Source organism: Lissotriton helveticus, chromosome 1_1, assembly GCF_964261635.1.
Source record: "Lissotriton helveticus chromosome 1_1, aLisHel1.1, whole genome shotgun sequence".
Classification (NCBI taxonomy): domain Eukaryota; kingdom Metazoa; phylum Chordata; class Amphibia; order Caudata; family Salamandridae; genus Lissotriton; species Lissotriton helveticus.
This window is the reverse complement of record NC_136057.1, coordinates 1,280,381,283-1,280,402,014: the sequence shown is the minus strand read 5'-3', so window position 1 is coordinate 1,280,402,014 and position 20,732 is coordinate 1,280,381,283. Positions and strand designations below refer to the sequence as shown.

Below are 20,732 nucleotides of genomic sequence, written 5' to 3'. Positions count from 1 at the left end.
AAGTACTCCTCACACATGCATTACCTCCTCATGCAGCTCAGCCAGCGGCAGAAGCAGGTTTAAGTACTCCTCACACATGCATTACCTCCTCATGCAGCTCAGCCAGCGGCAGAAGCAGGTTTAAGTACTCCTCACACATGCATTACCTCATGCAGCTCAGCCAGCGGAAGAGGCAGGTTTAAGTACTCCTCACACATGCATTACCTCCTCATGCAGCTCAGCCAGCGGCAGAAGCAGGTTTAAGTATTCCTCACACATGCATTACCTCCTCATGCAGCTCAGCCAGAGACAGAGACAGGTTTAAGTACTCCTCACACATGCATTACCTCATGCAGCTCAGGCAGAATCATGTTTAAGTACTCCTCACACATGCATTACCTTATGCAGCTCAGCCAGCGGCAGAGGCAGGTTTAAGTACTCCTCACACATGCATTACCTCATGCAGCTCAGCCAGAGACAGAGGCAGGTTTAAGTACTCCTCACATGCATTACCTCATGCAGTTCAGGCAGAATCATGTTTAAGTACTCCTCACACATGCATTACCTCATGCAGCTCCGCCAGCGGCAGAGGCAGGTTTAAGTACTCCTCACACATGCATTACCTCATGCAGCTTAGGCAGAATCATGTTTAAGTACTCCTCACACATGCATTACCTTATGCAGCTCAGCCAGCGGCAGAGGCAGGTTTAAGTACTCCTCACACATGCATTACCTCATGCAGCTCAGCCAGAGACAGAGGCAGGTTTAAGTACTCCTCACATGCATTACCTCATGCAGCTCAGGCAGAAGCATGTTTAAGTACTCCTCACACATGCATTACCTCATGCAGCTCAGCCAGCGGCAGAGGCAGGTTTAAGTATTCCTCACACATGCATTACCTCCTCATGCAGCTCAGCCAGGGGCAGAAGCAGGTTTAAGTACTCCTCACACATGCATTACCTCCTCATGCAGCTCAGCCAGCGGCAGAAGCAGGTTTAAGTACTCCTCACACATGCATTACCTCATGCAGCTCAGCCAGCGGCAGAGGCAGGTTTAAGTATTCCTCACACATGCATTACCTCCTCATGCAGCTCAGCCAGAGACAGAGGCAGGTTTAAGTACTCCTCACATGCATTACCTCATGCAGCTCAGGCAGAATCATGTTTAAGTACTCCTCACACATGCATTACCTCATGCAGCTCAGGCAGAAACATGTTTAAGTACTCCTCACACATGCATTACCTTATGCAGCTCAGCCAGCGGCAGAGGCAGGTTTAAGTACTCCTCACACATGCATTACCTCATGCAGTTCAGACAGGACAGGTTTAAGTACTCCTCACACATGCATTACCTCATGCAGTTCAGGCAGGACAGGTTTAAGTACTCCTCGCACATGCCTTTCATCATGCAGCTCAGACAGAGAGGGTTGTAAAAGTTCCTTACAGATGAACATGCATGCAGTTAAGGCCGAGGGACTTTCATACATGAATGAGCACAAGAAGCTCAGGCAGGTGGAGTATTAATCCTCCTAAAGCAAATGAACGGAGGTAAGTCGTGTAGAGGGAGGGTTAAATAGTCCTTACTGTAGAGTGCACACGTATAGATCAGCCAGAGAGAGTTCCCGCATGAATGTACCTATAACAAGACCTAGGGAACATTGAGCCTTTTCTGCACATGAAGAATGACATTTAGCTCAAAGCTTCGGAAAGGGCAGGTTTAAAGCGCTCCTCACATAGGTGGACTTAAAAGGTCTCTCCACATACATGACATGCAGCTCAGGGTGAGAGAGTTTATGTGCTCTTTTCATGTGAGTGAAGACATATAGCTCGGTGATTTTTTAAGTAATCTCATGTGAAATTTCATTAACGCAGAATAATATAGCCTTATAGCCCGCCGTAGAGGGCTATACCGGCTATTAAAGGCCCTCTCCAGCGTTAAAGGCCCCGAGCCGAAGGCGAGGGCCTTTAACAAGGGAGAGGGACTTTAATAGCGGCATAGCCCATCTACGAAGGGCTATAAGGCTATTAGAACATTCTGTCACTAGAGGACAGAATGTTCTAACAAAAAAAATAAAGCCTTTTGGGAGCGTGAGGGAATTGGAATCCCCTCAGGTTCCCTGAAGCCTTTGTTCACAGCCAGAGCTGTGAACAGAGAAACATTGGAATGTTGGAGCTCCAGGCCTATACTCATATAAGCCCAGAGCACTCCATTGTTTTCAATGGAGCTCCCAACATTCCAATGTTCTAATTTCTGTTAAGACCTCCTTTACAATTATTAAGCCATGTGCCCAAGATTTAATGGTAACTCCATGAAAGATCATTGAGATTTAATGTGGGTAAAAACCCTCCTGTGAGAGCGCGGGAACAACGCAAACAAATAACTGTTGTTTGCGTCACAAGTGATTTTGCATTTTTTTAAGAGCGAAATGGGCTCTCGGTTTAGAAATGGACACCAAAATTCAGTTCATGGTGAGAAATTGTGCAGAATTCTGGATTACCCTTTCATGTAATAACACAAAATGTTGGGTCATTTCCTGTCATTTCCACAAAGGCGTAGTTTTAAGAGTTGCTTTCATATAAATGAATAGATAGTTAATGTAGTGGGAGTTTTAAGTGCTCCTCACGCATGGACGAACAATTGTCACTGGGACAGGGTGAGTCTTAAGAGAAGGAAACATCTGCCTTTCTGTAGAGTTGAGGAAATCACCTTACCTTGCTGTAGGGTGTTGGAGAGTGTATATGGAGAAAAGACATTGCTTTAAGTGTGGGAGGATTAGAAAAGACATGGCTGTAGCACACGCAATAAACACATGCATCTCTTGTTAACTAAATTATAGGTTTTATTGTCACCTCTGAGAGACCAGAGTGTTAGTTGTGGGGGGACGTGAGGCCTTTTCAAGGAACAGCTATCATCCTTGTCAGGGTAAACCACAAACAGTCACTAAATTAACCTGCGCTTAACTTTCTAGGAGCTCGGCACAGAATCAGGCAGGCTTAACTTAGCAGCAAGGAGTAAACTATGTAGCACCCAAACAGCAATTAGTAAAAACACAACACAAGAAAAATCCTACACCAATTTAGAACAATATATTAATATTTAATAAATGATTTCACAACAAAATGACAAACATCTAATCAGAACCACAGATTTGAAATGTCAAAGTTTTAAGGTAAGACTAGCTCCTAAAAGCACAATGTGCCAACTGTGGTTATCTAATCACGCCAGGCCGGGACATAGTCACAGGTTTAGGTCAACATGCGGTGAAGCGCGGGCCTGATACAAGTACCAGGTTAGTCCCACTGAGAATTGTACCTTATGTACTTGATGTGGAGTGTTGCGTCGCTCTGCGTAGGTTTCGACCAGCAACTGTGAGGGCTGTGATTCGAATACCTACGTCGAGTTGCATCGAGCTGAGTCAGTTCCAATGAGAAACTACGAGGGCTACTATGGAAGGTCTTGTGTCAAGCTGTGTTGCGCTGTGTCGGTTCCAGTGAGGCCGACAATAAGGGGCTTAGAGGTGCTGCAATGCGAGGTCGTGCATTCTGCTGTGTCGACTTGCGTCACACTCGTTCTGAAGAAACCCACAGTTGGGCCAGGAAGAGTACACTCTGATGCCAGCCAAGGGTCTGAGGCCTGGGGAGCCTCTTGGGGATCTGGACTCATTCCAGAAGGGGCCAGCAGCAGGGCACAGGCAGGTTCAGTTGAGTGTTGGCAGCTGGGCACAGGCAGGGCAGACCTCTGTAGCTTGTTATGTCTGCGTAGCTCAGAAGAGAAAGCAAGTCAGCTAGTCCTTGGAGTCACTCTGGTGGTTCTGGATTGAAGAAGGCCTAGTCTCCCTTCCTCCTTCACCAGGGCAGTTGGACAGTCCTTACTGTGGCAGGACAGCAGAGCCGTCTTTCTTCTGAGTCCTCCACAGGCCTAGAAGTGATCTGTGGAGTGGGTTTGAGGGTCCCATTTTTAACCCTGGTGCTAGCTTTGAAATGGGAAAAGCTTCTGGAGTTCCCCAGTCTCCCCAAAGAGGTATTTGGAATTTCCTGCCTCTCTGCCCTGGGCTCAGTCTGTCTGCCGTCATAATAGGCTAGTGTGATGTTCTTTGCTTGTGAGCTGCTGTAGTGTCTTTGAAGTGCAAATGCGGCAGGTGACAGCTCTGCGTCCCCCATTAAGTCAGCATGGTCAATCTGCCAACACCCTGTCCCACTATTATGTGGGAGTCTAGGAGGAATACACACTGGCCAACTACACCTGGTCATGTGACCCAGGAAACAGTCTGCAGGCACCAAATGTTAGGACAAGAAAATGGCAACTTCTAAAGTGGCATTTTCAGAATTGTGACTTAAACTCCAACATTACCATTGAAGAGGGTTTAAAATTACAAGTCCAAAGACACCAAACCTGAGATTTCTACCTGTTCCCAAACACAAGTTATCCCGTATTAAATGTAATAACCTAATGCAATGTTATCCTATGGCAGAGGTAGGCCTCACAGCAGTGAAAAACGAATTTGTGAGTTTTTCACTACCAGGACATGCAAAACTTGAATGTATATGTCCAAATGTTTTAATTCACTGCACCCTGCCCTATGGGCTGTTTAGGGCCTACCCTAGGGGTGACTTCAATTTATTAAAAAGGGAGGTTTAGGCGTGGCAAAAGATTTATTTTGCCAGGTCGAAATGGCAGTTTAAAATTGCACACATAGGCTGCAATTGCTGGCCTTAGTCGTGCTTAAAAGATGCTACTTAAGTGGGTCGCACTATAAATTCTGCAGCCTACTAGTACTATTTCATTTTCAGGCCCTGGGCACATGTAGTAGAATAAACATATTTTATTCACTGCCAGGATACCCACAGGTGAACATGCACTTTACAAATAAACATGGTATGTTATGTAGTACCGCTTTACTACAGACTTATAAGTAAGTAAAAGTGGCAATTGGGTGTAAACCAATTATACCATGTTTAAAGGAGAGTGCAAAAGCATTTTAGCACTGATTAACAATTGTAAAGTGTTCAGAGCCATAAAAGCCATCAAAAAAGGGTTCAGAAAACAGGAGGTGTGAAGGGAAGACCTGCCAAAAAGAAGAGCTGAGTAGCTGTCAGGAGGAGAAGAGCTGGAGTAGCTGTCAGGAGGAACTACCACTTTGCTTTGTGCTTTGCTGTGTTGGGATGCACTTGCTGCTTCTATCTTGGGCAGTAAAAGGACTGGACTGAACTTTCTGCAACTTATTGCCTGAGTTTCTCCAAGGGCTGAAAATAGAGCTTGCCTCCTGTAGGAAGTCCCAGGAACATTAAAGATTTCAGATTCTTCTGCCAACAGCCCTGGGAACTGTGTGTTTTGTACTACAACAGAAGAAAAACAACTACAAAGCCACCAACAACGCCACTGCCGGATCCTTGACCTGAAGGCACCGCCAGGAGCATTGCCCAGCTTCACAACGCAACCCTAGTCTCATCGATGCTGCCAGCCGATGCCGTCATCGAGCTGCTGTTTACTCTGTTACCTGTGAGCACCGGACCTCGCATCGCCTCACTTATGGAGTGGTGTGGCTCACTGGTTAGAGGCGGCAGACCCGGGAGCAGAAGTCGGACCGGGACCAGGGTTCAATTCCCGACGCGGCAGGGTCGTGGACCAGGGTCAGCGGACTCGACAATTCTCGCCTCGGTGCCTACTCTAACCTGGGGTCCAACTCAGCAACTCTGGGCATTAGCTTGCCTAATCTCCACAACGGCCCCATCAACGTCGGGGATGCCTGGTTCCACCTTGGGGATTCCCAGTAGGGACCATCCCACAGGGAAAGCCAGGACGGGTTCCCCAGCGGTATACAGCGCCCGAACGCCCCTTTGCTGGGGCAACTGTGCGCTTTACAAGTATACGACTTTTAACATTTGCCTTCACATTGCTGCCCTGGCATCACTGACGATGATTTGACTTCGTCACCCACACAGCTGCTTGCACCATGATCTGTGGACACCGCTTGTTGAGAACATGAAGCATCACCCGCTTCACATCACAGCCCTGGTCTCACCAATGACGACGCACCCTGCTGACATCAATGCCACTGCCTGCACCGTGACTTATGGACACCACTCGTGTGGTACGCCAAACATCACTCTGTCCCATACCGCAGTCCTTGTCACTCCGAAGTAAGTGCCATCGACTCCAGCCTCGTCAACTGATGCCGCTGTTGCACCGCGACCTGTGGGCACCTCACAAAACATCGCTGTGCTTCGCATCACAACCCTGGGTCTACAGACGACAGAGCTTCAACAACAACGAAACCACTGCCTGCAGCTGCAAATATATCCTGTACTATCATAGCAGTATGAAATCCTTTGACCAGCAGATCGTTTGCAAAAACACCGCAGCATTTGCTAACCCTGCTGTGCTATTTTAGGAGTGTGCCACCCTGTGGTTGTGCATTTTACAAAAGATATTTTCAAAAGGTGCTGCCTCAAAAATATTAAAACATTTTACTTGCAGATTACACAAGGATCCCTTCAGCTGGTGCAATAACCTGCCAACTTGTTTACCTAACATGCAACCTAGCGACCCGCTGATTACCCAAAAGTCCCCGCAGCAGGTACAATAACCTGCTGTGCTATTTAACCGGAATACAAACCTGTGATCTGCAGCTTGTACTACGATCCCTTTAGCAGGTGAAATAACCTGGTACTATCTGCAGCCAGCCCGCAGATTATACTAAGCTTTGTCTAATTCCAGATAGATCAAGCATTTATTTCGACCAATAAAGAATTAAAGCAAAGGGAATTCAGGCCCGAAAAAACACTCCTTTCAATGTTTTATGTGCGACTAAATCCATAGTTGCAACATTTCTGCACAGTTTGACCAGTAACTGCAACGGAATCATGCGACAGCAGTGCTGTCCAAAACCCCGGAAGTGTCCACCACAGTAACAACGCTCAACTTCACAGACCCCTCCATGTCAGCGTGCCTTGGTCCCACCGCCTGCAGGCGCGCACAGCAGGCCTCTGTAATCACGCACATGTGCGGCACGCTCGGGTGAGTGGCACGCGGCCTACTGCCGGCACTGCCAGATGGAGAGGGATGACTGCCGGGGGCGCACGTGACCTCGCTAGGCTGATTAAGCGCGTGCTGCTGCCTCCCACAGCTGTCCAGCGCTGGGGCATCCTCGCGGCGTCCGCGCGGCGCTTTGCTCACCTCAGGAGCCTAACTTTAGTATTAACCCCCATATTTGCGTGCATTTAAAGGCTCACATTTTTGTGAACTTTCACCAAGTTAATCACAGGGGTGCTATGCACAGTCTTCTGGGCGAGACACTCTTTTTAAGACCGGGCCTAGAGTTAGTCGCCTGGGCCTGGCTATCATCTAGAACTTGGGTATCAGGAGCCCTTCCGTCGGCATGGAGACGGAAGGGACGCGCTGAGCGTGCGAGCAAGGTCAAAGGGCAGGGCTGTGGGTGTTACTGGTCCTGCCATTGAGCGTCTGTGAACTTTAAACCTGAAGGTCACTTTCGAGATTTGCACGTAAACAACGAGGAGGGAGAAGTGGGGCCCTCCCGGACCCCACACGGCCTTGATGTACTGGTCATGTATGGGCCCCTTTCCCATGCCGTCAGCTAGGAGAAGTCTTGTGTGCATGCCGCTTAGATACAGGGGGGTTCAGGCCCCTGATGGCAGTGTACCGAGGACCCCACCGCACGCGCACATTGAAAGCTCCGAGAAAAGTACATACTGCGAGGAGCATCAGAGCATGCACGTATTGGATGGGAGCATCCTTATGGCCTATGTAGGGGGCACCACACATGCACATGGTAAATCACTGCCACATGCACCTACCGGAAGCTCGTCGCGTACACTTACTGGGAGCACCGCCACAGGAACCCCCACCTGGTCAAACATGGGGCAAGCATGTATTGCATGGAAGCACGCCCGCATATGGACACAGGAAGCACCACTGCATGCACATGATAACGCACTGCCACGTGCACATATCGTGAGCTCCTTCACATGCACATACTGGGAGGACTGTCACATGCAGGGAGCACCCACCCCAAACATAACAGAAAGGAAAACCATAGCAATCACAACTAAATGCTCGAGAAATGAATACTAGTCCAAACAGTAAGGACTTGTGTCAGACAGAAAAGTTTTGTTTAATGCAGAAAAACGTTGTTTGATTATTACTCAGTATAACCTGCTTCACGAATCATTATTCTCCAGTTTCAATACATTGACAACAGCTGACACATGTTTTCCTCACGCAGTGACTTTTTCGAGGCTTAAATCTTTACATTTCTTGAAGCTTGGAAAGTATGTCTAACAATTGTATACTCGGTTTCAGAGTGACACTCCCAATGGTGGCCGTGTGTTCAAGATACGAACGGATGTGAATCCCAAAATGAGTGGAGGCGAGATTATGCATGTTCTATAATGGATAGTAAATCCTCTTGTACGAGACCACATGTGTGTATTCGGGCAAAGAACTGCAGTATGACCATGACCCAAAGTCGGCGATGTGATCGTTATTAAAAGTCAAAACGGGGACTTTGGTAAGTCTCTCTGTCTGTGTCCAGCAAGAGATCCTCCAGTACGTCTCGTCTCGACTTGAATAATGTTGTGATTCGGCTCCATGCTTACACGTATGCTGACCCTGGGCCCTGACACTATGGCCTCAGTAGCTGTTCTGCATTATTGGTCCGACACAACGTGGACACAAAGCAATCCAATGTCGGCACACAAATGCACACTGAGACCTTTTAGGCGCTTTAGGGCATGGTGCTGTGTCCAGTCGGGCCGGTCCGAGGCTGGTTCGCACACCGACCCACGAGAGAAGCACCGCTTCTAATTAAATAAGCGGGTTGCAGACCAGAAGTGGCTGCTTCATTTATTGCAGGAGCTCACCTGTACACGGGCCTGAGTGTACATGAAAGGGCGCCACCTGCTACCATCACACCTGGATGGATACACGTCACAGTGGCTCCCGTGGCCCCCCTCACCAGCACTGTACGGATAATCCTGCCGCTCCTAACCCTTGGCGATCGTGGCCGTGTGGCGCTGCCGAGGGCAGCACGGTGTCCATGGACAGCAGCCGAGAGTGAGTGAGCGGGCGGACAGCTCCAGCTCGAGCCTGCCACTGCACGGCGAGGAATGTGCTCGCAGCCTGACAGATCCGGCAGAAGAGGCTCTTCTCGACCGGCCAGTCTGGGCGAAATGTAACCGGCACGGGCGGGGGTGGACCAGACAAGCAGGGGGCCGATCTCAGAGGGAGAGGGACGGGGAGACCCGTGAGAAGGGGTGCACTGCACATGCACACATATGTTCCGCCGTACACCACAGGCTTACTGCATATGACATGAAGAGAAGAGCTGTGCATCGCACGCTTACTGCACATCCCCACGTGTGAACAGCAGTGCACCGCAGGCTCGATGCACACATATACACAGCCCCACAGCGGTGCACCGCAAGCTAGCAGCGCATGCACACATGCGCCACGGCTGTGCACAGCGGACTCATTGTACTACACATCCCACATGCGTGCACCGCAAATTCAATGCCCACATGCAAATATCTCACAGCGGTGCACCGCGAGCTAACAGCACATGTACACATACGCACGGTTGTGCACGGCGGACTCTATATACTACACATGCCCCACGCTACGCATACATTTACTAACATATATGTGCATCCCAGGCTCGCTGGACATACACACAATTAACTGGGGCCTGGAGCAGCGTCCAGCCCCACGTAAAGCGCTTCAACGCCTCGTCGGGAGTAGTAGGCGCTAGGGGAGTAGTAAGCGCTAGATAAGTACCATTACAAGCTAATACAATCCAATACACATTACACGGCTGCACAGGCTCATTGTATTACACACGCATGCACATGCCACAGCAATGCAACCCTCGCTCGCTGGTCATATATGTGAAACAGGAGTGGGCACCGCTGATTTGAGGTACCGTCCTCTGCAGGGGGTTCTTTGTTACAACATATAACTCATTCATCTGAAAAGCACTCACCCATCTGACACAGGAGGAAGAGCTGCAAGCCGCCGAGGAGGCAGCGCCGGATTAGCATGTTCAGCTCGCCCTGGGTTTCCTGCCTCTGTCGACAGCTGTGCCCCCAAAAATGCAGCCCGTACCCCTTCCTCCGACCGCCGCTCGTCCTGCGCCAGACGCTGCACCGGGCGACGAAAGGCGCGTTTTCGGCAGCGCAGCTCGAAAGCAGGCCGGCCCCGCACCTCTAAGCCACACCCGCCGCCTCCATAGCTCGGCCCCATTCATTTCAAGCCTTTTTGGCATCCCCGCTGGCCACGCCCCCTTCTCGCACACCCACCCCTTCCCAACCTGTCCTGCACGGCCTGCCTGCCACGCCCCCTTACCCTACCACTGGGGCTCTCTGTGAAGACGTCGCCTGCTGACATGTCCTGCACAGATACCTCCCAATGATGCAGCTAATGCTTCTTTGCATATCTGATGTGGCCACGCCCCTCACCTGAGGCACCCCTGCAAAGGCAATCCATGTCAAGCACGCAGACACCTGTCTCCAACCTTTTCTGTAATACGAGCTACCTATGATCATCGAAAAGCATCCTGCGCTACTGATAGTATTAGTGTTGTAATAGTGACAGCAAAACGATTACATTAGTAGCCAAACCATTCAAAAAAATACCATCCACATTAACCTCAGTGCATCGGGCAAGGTAGCCTGCACTAATGTACAACCGGCTTTTGTCTGTTTGGAATGCCTTTACACAGGTAATACATGGTAGCAAAGTATATTAGTAAACTCTAAATATATTTTGAGATTTCAACCACATTTCTCCAAAAATCATATAATGAGTTCTGAAAGCACACACATTTTATCTTGAATACGCTATTTTCAATTTTGATACACGTATATTAATTCAATAACCTAAAGATTCGTTGGCTGGCCTAGACACAGGAGATTTACTTACAAGCAGACTGAGCATAGCATTGCAAAATAAAATATAGCAAAATGTAGCAAAAAACCCCATCTAAAATACATCTACCTGTCTGAATGAGTTACCAAAGGGGATGATGAACGGAGCGTTTGAGCAAATCAAGCACTCACCCCCAGTCAACTGATCTGGGTTTAATCCATCACCATTCTTTAGCCCACTCCGCCACCCCATTTCAGACATGGCTATATGCAAATCAGTCTGTCCCTGTGCCTCATGGGAACAGTCCAGCCCGAACTGCCAAGCCATGTCTTCCATGGACCAGAAACAAGCATCCTGGGACCGGTTTCGGATTCATAATCCTCATCAGCCAGGCTATCTTGAATCCAGTGGCCAAGTGAGCAAGGGACTCACGTCTGAGCATACGCTGCCACACTTAGGGCGAACAAAGCGATACAAAAGGGGATGATGGACGGAGCGTTTGAGCAAATCAAATACTCACCCCCAGTCAACTGATCTGGGTTTAATCCATCATCATTCTTTAACTCACTCCACCACCCCAGTTCAGACATGGCCATATGCAAATCAGTCTGACCCTGTGCCTCATGGGAACAGACCAGCCCGAACTGCCAAGCCATGTTTTCCCTGGCCCAGAGACAAGCATCCTGGGACCGGTTTCGGAGTCATAATCCTCATCAGCCAGGCTATCTTGAATCCAGTGGTAGAGTGAGCAAGGGACCCACGTCTGGGCATTCCCTGCCAACTTAGGGCAAACAAAGCGATACCAAAGGGGATGATGGTCTCAACGAGTAGCATCTTTTGGTTAGTACCACACACTGCTCTTCTGGTATTGACAGTCACAGTGAATGCAAAACATTGTATCCCTCTAGTGATGAGAACAAATGGGGGTCGATTCCGATCCGGTAAAATGCTCTCCGAATCGTCGTACGGAGCGTTTTTTCCCCATACGAATCGTACCCGTAGACGTCCCGTACGTACGACGAAGTACGATCCGTACCAGGTGCCGAACTCCGTACGAGTCGTACAGGACTCCGTACGACTCAAATCTCCGTACGAGTCTCACTCGGAACCCGCTGTACGCGACATCACAACGGTTCGCGGCTGGTTTTTACGACCCAGCAAGTACGATTCGTGTCGGGTACGCACCGTACGACCCTTTTCCTACGGGAGCTGAAAACAGTCGTAAACGTAGAGTTCGCGCCGAAACAGGTACGGAACGCCCCCCCCCCGGGTACGGCACGTACCCCCCATGATCGCAGGGGTACGGCGCGTACCCCTGCGATCATGGGGGGTACGTGCCGTACACCCAGCGTACATGGGGTACGGTGCGTACCCCATGAACGGTGGGTGTACGGGAGGTACCCCATGTACGCTGGGTGTACGGCACATACCCCCCATGATCGCAGGGGTACGCGCCGTACCCCTGCGATCATGGGGGGTACGTGCCGTACGGTGTGTATGTGATTGTGCGTTTTTCCGTACGGATCGCCCTTACCTGACGTGGACCGTACGAATAGCGTCCCGATCACCCGGTCTGGATCGTACTCGCCGAGTCGTACGGTGTGTGTACGAGTCGTACGGAAACGGCTCCGGATACGAATCGTACGGACGGGGATTTTACCGGATCGGAATCGACCCCATAGTCTCTCTTCCTTCTGCATGGTGGGCAGGTGCAACTTATGGGATGTTTAGTGTGCATTGGTAACCATAAAATGTCAGTGTTTTTTCTGGTTTGAGCCAGAACCATGACTCAAAACTGTGTTTCAGTGGATCACTGACATAATATCGAGGGACATAATATCGACTATCAAAAATATCGGTGACAAAATATCGACAGACAGAATATCGACTTTGTATCTACAAACAGGTAAGTACAAAAATATCGAGTAAAAAATATCGTTTACAAAAATATAGTTTATAAAAATATCGACTTTATTAAAAACAAAGTTAAATTAAATTATTATTAAAAATTAATTACTAAAATATACTTAAAAATACTTAAATTACCTTATAATAATTAAATAATTAATGAAAGTTATAAAAAAAATTACAATCATATTTGTTAAAACATATATATATATATATAGTATTATAATATAATTAAATAATATCCAATATTATTACCGTAGGATAGCGGAAGTGTAAAAATTACTATTCCCACTCCAGAGAGTGCAACAGTAGGGAAAGCGTTGGATAGCGTAGGGGTAAAAATTACTATTCCCACTCCAAAGAGTGCAACAGTAGGGAAAGCGTGGGATAGCGTAGAGGTAAAAATTACTATTCCCACTCCAAAGAGTGCAACAGTAGGGAAAGCGTTGGATAGCGTAGAGGTAAAAATTACTATTCCCACTCCAAAGAGTGCAACAGTAGGGAAAGCGTTGGATAGCGTAGGGGTAAAACTTACTATTCCCACTCCAGTGAGTGCAACAGTAGGGAAAGCGTTGGATAGCGTAGGGGTAAAAATTACTATTCCCACTCCAGTGGGTGCAACAGTAGGGAAAGCGTTGGATGGCGTAGAGGTAAAAATTACTATTCCCACTCCAAAGAGTACAACAGTAGGGAAAGCGTTGGATAGTGTAGGGGTAAAAATTACTATTCCCACTCCAGTGAGTGCAACAGTAGGGAAAGCGTTGGATAGCGTAGGGGTAAAAATTACTATTCCCACTCCAAAGAGTGCAACAGTAGGGAAAGCGTTGGGTAGCGTAGGGGTAAAAATTACTATTCCCACTCCAGAGAGTGCAACAGTAGGGAAAGTAAATACTTCTTATATTATTTAAAAAAATATAAATTAATATCTATAAAAAATTAATTAAAATTACCAATTTAATATAATATAATAATGGATCAATTAAAATTACAAATTACAATTAATTTTTACTATTAGTTACCTATTCAAATTAATTACAAATTAACAATTAATTAATTAACAATTAAAAATTAATTAGCAATTAATTCAAATTAAATACATGTAAATAAATTGAATTATTTAATTAATTATGAATAAATTACTTCACACCCTATTCCCCTATAAACGCACAACCCGCAACAGAAAATAAATCAGTAAAATGAACATATGAGCAATTAATCAATTAAATAAAATTAATTGGCAATTAAAATTTAATTAATTACCCATAAAAAATTAATTAACAGTTAATTCTAAAAAAAGACCAATAAATATTTTTACATATTTAATTAATTATAAATAAATTACTTCCCACCCAATTCCCCTATAAACCCACAACCCGCTACAGAAAATAAATTAGTAAAATTAACATAATTAGCAATTAATCAATTAATTAAAATTAATTGCCAATTACAATTTAATTAATTACCAAATATAAATTAATTAACAATTAATAAAAAATGAATACCAATAAATACATTTACATATTTAATTAATTATAATTAAATTACTTCCCTCCCTACCGGGGGCGCTAGAGGGCGCACTGCAGAATGGCCGCCTAAGGGTGAGGCTCCTGCAGCCTGGTTAATAATCCTGCACCTATCCTTGCTGTCCGGTGTCGGAGCCTGCTGAAATTGGGCACGCTGGTACAGGATGCCCTAATTCACACTCGCTGAAAATTTCGTGGCGATTGGATGCCGGGAACCAATACTTCGTAGCCACTGAAGTTCCCCCGGGACTACCGCTGGAGGACTGGGAGTGACTGCTGCCGGGGACCGCGGCTGGAAACACCGAGGCTGCACACGTGGGCAGTGGGCCGTGCCGCGCTGAGATCGCATTGTGGACGGAGGAGACGGGTGGCGCTCGTACCCTGCCTGTAACCGGGAGGAGCGCTGTGCACAGGGCACCCGATCTCTGGTTGATACGGCGTGGACGCTGGGAGAGGTGCGCCCTTGAAACCTGACGGGGCCTGAGAGCGGACTGCGGCGGTGGGCTGAAGGGAGCCATTTCTGTCCTGCCCTGAGGCTGTGTACGGCGGGTGGAATCGGCCCCCGATATCAGGTCAGTGGCTCAGAAGCGCCCTGTGAATCCTGGCGGGGGAACTTATTCAGCGCTGAAGTGCAGGCAGAGCGGAAAGGGGGCTGTGAGTAGCAGCACTAGTAGAGTGGATGTGGAGCGGTGGCCGGCACACCGATATTCTGCACATGTTGCACTGATGCATGGCTGAACTACATACCGCATATTAATACTGGGACTTCGGCGGTCAATCATCCAAGAAGGGGGCATAGTGGTGACAATATTGCCCAGATCGAACTGGATTGGTAGCCATAGTGCATGGTGAAGCAGTGGTTAGTCATAGTGGAGTGGTGTTCACGGCCTTCCAGGCGGAGCTTGATCAGGATCACGGCATAGCGGAGTCTTATATATTGATTGGTGAACGAAAGCGCGCTGGTCCACCTGCAGTTGCGAACTGGGCGACAAGGCTTTGATCTATATAACACTGCCCAGCACTACGGTACTGGGATCTGCAGCTCTGTCTTCGACGTTTCTTACAATAGGGATTGACTTGCTGAACTTGGAATAGGTGACCAATCACGTTACTGTAGAGACTGTAGTGCAAGATCAGTGTGATCTGCACGAAGCGCCCACTGAGTGCTTGGCACGGGTCAGATCGCAGGCATGGGGCGTCCGGATTCCCGTCAACCCAAACTTACATTTGACAACTCTAAGAAAGGGTCGACTACGAGTCAGGACAATGCACAATTGCAAAGTGTTGACCAGGCGGCAGGTGGGTCATTTACTATGGAGCAGAATAACCAGCAGATCTTATCTGAAATCAGGCAAGGCTTTGCTACTGTGGTGGACAAGGTGGATCGAATGTCCTCCCGGATGGACGCGATAGTGCACAAAATGGACCAGCATGAAGAACGCATTGTCGAAACGGAACGTCGGATATCTGAAAATGCAGACATCACCACAGGCCACACGACACAACTACAGAGGATGGAGAACCTATTGCGGGTCATAGCGGCAAAGAATGAGGATTTGGAGGCCCGCAGTAGGCGCAATAATATACGCCTAACGGGCGTGCCGGAGTCCACAAACACTGGGCGCATGGAGGAGTATGTGGAGAAGCTGCTGCAGTCCGCGATTGGTGCTGACGCTTTTTCTACTCAATTTATAGTGGAGAGAGCTCACCGCTCTCTAGCACCAGTGCCAAAACCTGGAGCGCCGCCTAGGCCAATTATAGCACGCCTACTGAACTATAGAGATCGGGTTGTGGCGCTGCGGGCGGCCCGCACTAAACAAACGCTAAGCTACGATGGAGTATCCTTTTCTATATACCCAGATTTCACTCCGATGGTTCAGGAAGAAAGACGTAAATTCCTTGAAGTGAAGAGGAAATTGAGAACTGCTCAAATTGACTATGCTCTGCTATACCCTGCTAAGCTAAGGATTACCCATCAAGGAAAACAGAGGTTTTTCACAAATCCACAGCAAGCGGAGGATTATCTGCGCTCTTTGAAACTGCCTAAGCGGGGGCCGACGGATCGGGGAGCAGCAGGACAGGCGCAGCATCCTGAGGACGGTGACGAAGCTTAAGATTCCTCTGAATGAATGGGGGATGTCCCCCCGTGATGGCAATACACTGCTGCAGGGCAAGGATTTGTCTTTGTTATAGAGAAACAACTTTTCGGCGGACTATCTCAGCTTGCGGGCTCCGGCTATACCGGTGGTAATGTACACCAGGCCCCCACCTTCCCCTCTCACACAGGGCCTGGAAATGTTCTGGGTCGTAGGGCTTGGAGAGGGGAGGTGGTTGTGTTGCCGACTAGTTGTTGTCCCCCAACGGGTGATCCCCCTTACTACGAACAGCTGGTTGTGTGATGTTGAGATATTGTTTGAAGGTGTGGACTAGTGGGAGGATATGTTATATCGAAAAGTTGGGGCTGGCTGGGAGGGGGAGGAGTGGGAGGGGGCGAGGGAGTTTAAAACATAGTGGACTATCACTGAGGTGTAGTTTCTGTTGGTCGTTTAATGGGACTGGGTTGGGAACAGTTGGGCAAGGAATGTGGACTTTGGGAGGGCGTTCTGACAAGGTTGGTGTATGTCAGTGGGTGGAGGGTGGAGGTGGGATGGGCAGTTACACTGTTAGAAGGATGAAAGTGTGGGTACATGTCTCTATGCGACTGTTTGCTGTTGGAGGCGACTATGAGTCAGGTCTTAAACCAATATCTTACTTTGATTTTGCAACTACCGGTCATGAATGATGAACGTGGAGGGAGGATCTCGGTGATGTCCTGGAATGTGCGGGGCTTGAATGACGCCAGGAAATGCAGGAATGTGCTGACATATTTGGATAGGCATGGGGTGCACATAGCCATGCTACAGGAAACACATCTACCCCCACACTCCAGTCCCACTTTTGCAGCTAGATGGGCCTCGATTAGAAGTTTTTCATCATACTCTTCCTATGCCCGAGGTACTGTAGTGTTGATTAAGAATTCTGTCCGATTTCAGGCTCTGGGGGACATGGTAGATCCTGAAGGCCGTTATGTGATACTGTGGGGTAAGCTGGGAACTGACACGATTACCATTATCAATTGCTATGCTCCTAATGTGGATACTCCAGAGTTTTTCACTGCCTTGTGGGGTAAAATTGTCAGTATTGGGTCGATGCATGTCCTTTGGGGAGGTGATTTTAATGTGGCACTAGAGCCGGGCATTGATAGTTCGAATGGACATACGCAATATAACAGGAAAGCCAGAGAGGTGTTGCATGGAATTATTGACGAAGGAGGGTTGGTGGATGGCTGGCGATTTACGCACCCCTTGCGCAGAGAAGGTACACACTTTACGACATATGCCAATACCTGGGCTCGTCTTGATTACTGCCTACTGTCACGAGGGCTGGTTGCAGATTTGGGTACAATTGCACATCTGGCTAGAACTTATTCGGATCACTGTCCAGTATTACTACAGATGCCTGTGCCCGGTTATAGCAGAACGAGACCTCAATGGAGGCTTATACCTACGGCACTGCTAGATCACGTTTTTAAGACTGAACTTGGTGAGGAGATCGAGGCATTCTTCCCTCGGAACAAGGGTTCAGTTGACAGTGTGGAAGTGATTTGGGAGGCTTTTAAGGTCACGGTGCGGGGATACTGCATAGCTAAGAGTTGTGGAGTACTAAGGGACATACAGAACACTATCAGGAAACTGGAGATAGATCTGAAGGAGCTTGAATTACAGATTGCGCACAATGCAGGCGCAGAGGTGCATAAACAGTTTAGAGACAAATTGTCACTTTATGAAGAGGAGGCTGCCAGGGAAGTGAAACTTAAGGGTAAAAACTGGACTGCGAGACGGTACTGTGAGGGGGGCAGACCGGGTAAGGTGTTAGCGACACTCACAAGACACCCACGAGGTAGTACACACATATTGGAAATTCACACTGAAGATGGTGGTAGATGTCAGGATACCAGAGGGATACAAGATCTCTTTTTAGCGCATTATGGCCGCCTTTACACCACTCACCAAACAGGAGAAGAGGACTGCGGGAAGTTCTTAGATGACATAGCATTATGCTGGCTGAGTGATCACCATAGATCATTCCTAAGTGCCCCACTGGAAGTGGAAGAGATAAGGGATGCGATAATGTCCTTAAGTAATGGTAAGGCAACTGGACTGGACGGGATTCCAGTTGAGTTCTATAAATGCTACATTGATATCATGGCACCAGTATTGAAAGAAGTATTTGAGGAATCATTGGAGGTGGGGGTGCTGCCATGCTCTATGCGGGAGGTGGCGATAACTTCGCTCTTGAAGCCTGGCAAGGATCCCGCGGAATGCGATTCCTATCGTCCGCTTTCACTTATTAATTGCGATGCGAAGATACTAGCGAAAGTCCTCGCGACCCGACTAACCCTCATAATGCAGAAAATTGTTCTGCCAGATCAAGCAGGTTTTGTCCCAGGAAGGTCCACCAACCATAATTTGCGCACTCTTTTTTCTTTGATCCACACTATAGCTCCGGAGTTGCAGGTAGCTGCTGTATTCCTTGACGCTACCAAAGCGTTTGACTCGGTTGAGTGGAACTACCTATTCGCCATCCTACATAGGATGGGATTTCCTGCAATGTTCATAGCTTGGATAAAATTGCTATATACTGCACCTGTGGCAAGAGTGGTTATTAACGGAGAATTATCTAGGCAGATGTCCATCACGCGGGGCACTAGGCAGGGGTGCCCACTGTCCCCCTTGTTGTTTGCGATAGCGATTGAGCCTTTGGCGTGTCGTATTCGGCAATTACACAAGGAAAGTGCCTTTCGATGCTTACAGCGACAAATAGGAGTGTCGTTGTATGCGGATGATGTGACCCTCTATGTTGTGAATCCGCAGACTCACCTTAACCCTATCCTACGAGAATTTTTGGTGTTTGGGCACCTTTCAGGTATACATATCAATTGGAAAAAATCGCTTTTCTTTCCACTCACGCCAGCGATTACGCGATTTCCGCTGGATTACCCGATTGAGTGGTGTGATTCAGACCTGCGCTATCTGGGTATAGTGGTGACATTGGATCGGGAGGAGACTCTTCGATTGAACTATGGAACTGCTATCACCAAGCTGGCAGATAATATTACACGTTGGATGACGATGCCTCTGTCTATGGCGGGCAGAGCGTCTCTCATCAAGATGGTCATATTGCCACGTTTTTTGTATCTATTTCAGAACATCCCCTATTTTCCGGGTACCTATTTTTTTAAACGGTTGAGATCGGAACTCCTTCGACTATTTTGGGGTGGCAAACAGCCGCTGCTGCGCTGGTCCGTTATTACGCAACCATATAGCAAAGGGGGATTTGACGTTCCGGACTTTGAAATATATTATGTAAGTGCGCAAGCACAATACGCCTATCACTGGTTCAATCCGACACCATTTATGCCGCAATTGGCTGTCGAGGACTGGATAGCGGAGCCCCTCCCGCTCTGCGGGCTGATACATGGATCTATAGATGTCATTGAGACTCCGTTTACTACGGTGACTTGCACCATTGACGCCTGGAGGAGGGTGGCAAAGACATTGAAAGCTAAATTGTTGTACTCGCCACGTATGCCACTTGCCTATCATCCCCGGAGAGCACTTTTGCAGGAAACAGGCTTCCGCCTACTATGCAAACGAATCAAAATTTTCACGTGGGGGGACCTGTTCTTAAACGGGAAATTTCGTACACAAGACCAATTATTTCAGGAGATGCACCCTACACCCTTAGAGATTTTTTATTACATACGGTTACGGCAAGCACTTAAAGAGATCTTGCCGCACTTCCCAGACGAGCCGGAAACAGTGATGCCGCTACATATTATGTTAACGCAAACAGGCGGGAGTCATATGGTTTCTAGACTATACACAGCCATCAGACACCAGCGCGCTAGTGTAGAGAGCGATATTTGTCAATTGTGGAGCATTGATTTGGGTAGCGAGATTTTAGACGAGCAATGGGCATACTGCTGTGGCATTACTGCTAACATTTCTTCCAGTTGTGGACTTAAGATAATTCATTACAAGTTCTTGCAGAGGTTTTATTACACGCCTGCTAAGAAACTGAGATTCCGGCTATCGGAAAATGATAGATGCGACAGGTGCCACGCAGAGGGGGCAGGTTTTTTTCACTTGGCCTGGGAGTGCCCGGAGGTGTATGCGTATTGGACCCAGGTACATGCTGCACTGCAGGTCATTGTGGAGGGGCAATTGGATAAGGATCCCCTCATCATGCTCTTGGGATACACTAGGCATGCGCCTCGTGCCAACAGAAAATTCCTTGATATTGTGTTACTGCTTGCAAAACGAAGGGTTGCATGCAGGTGGGGGAGGGGAAGAGCCCCGAAATTTAAGGACTGGTTGCGAGATGTTATTTACTGTCAGG

General features: G+C 48.0%; 1 protein-coding gene across 8 annotated transcripts in view; it reads right to left on the bottom strand.

The window, feature by feature from the left end:
- The window catches only part of PTPRZ1 (protein tyrosine phosphatase receptor type Z1), a 656,962-nt gene extending 646,787 nt beyond the window's left edge, over positions 1-10,175 (bottom strand). For 2 of the 8 annotated variants that reach the window (XM_078680707.1, XM_078680718.1), the window contains exon 1: positions 9,977-10,168. In XM_078680707.1, coding sequence (XP_078536833.1) covers positions 9,977-10,034 — 58 coding nt within the window. In that variant the 5' untranslated portion in view covers positions 10,035-10,168. Of the gene's footprint in view, positions 1-9,976 lie in introns of all 8 variants that reach the window. The other 6 variants (XM_078680734.1, XM_078680726.1, XM_078680754.1 and 3 more) reach the window with 4 other exon arrangements.
- Between the last annotated feature and the right edge of the window lie 10,557 nt (positions 10,176-20,732).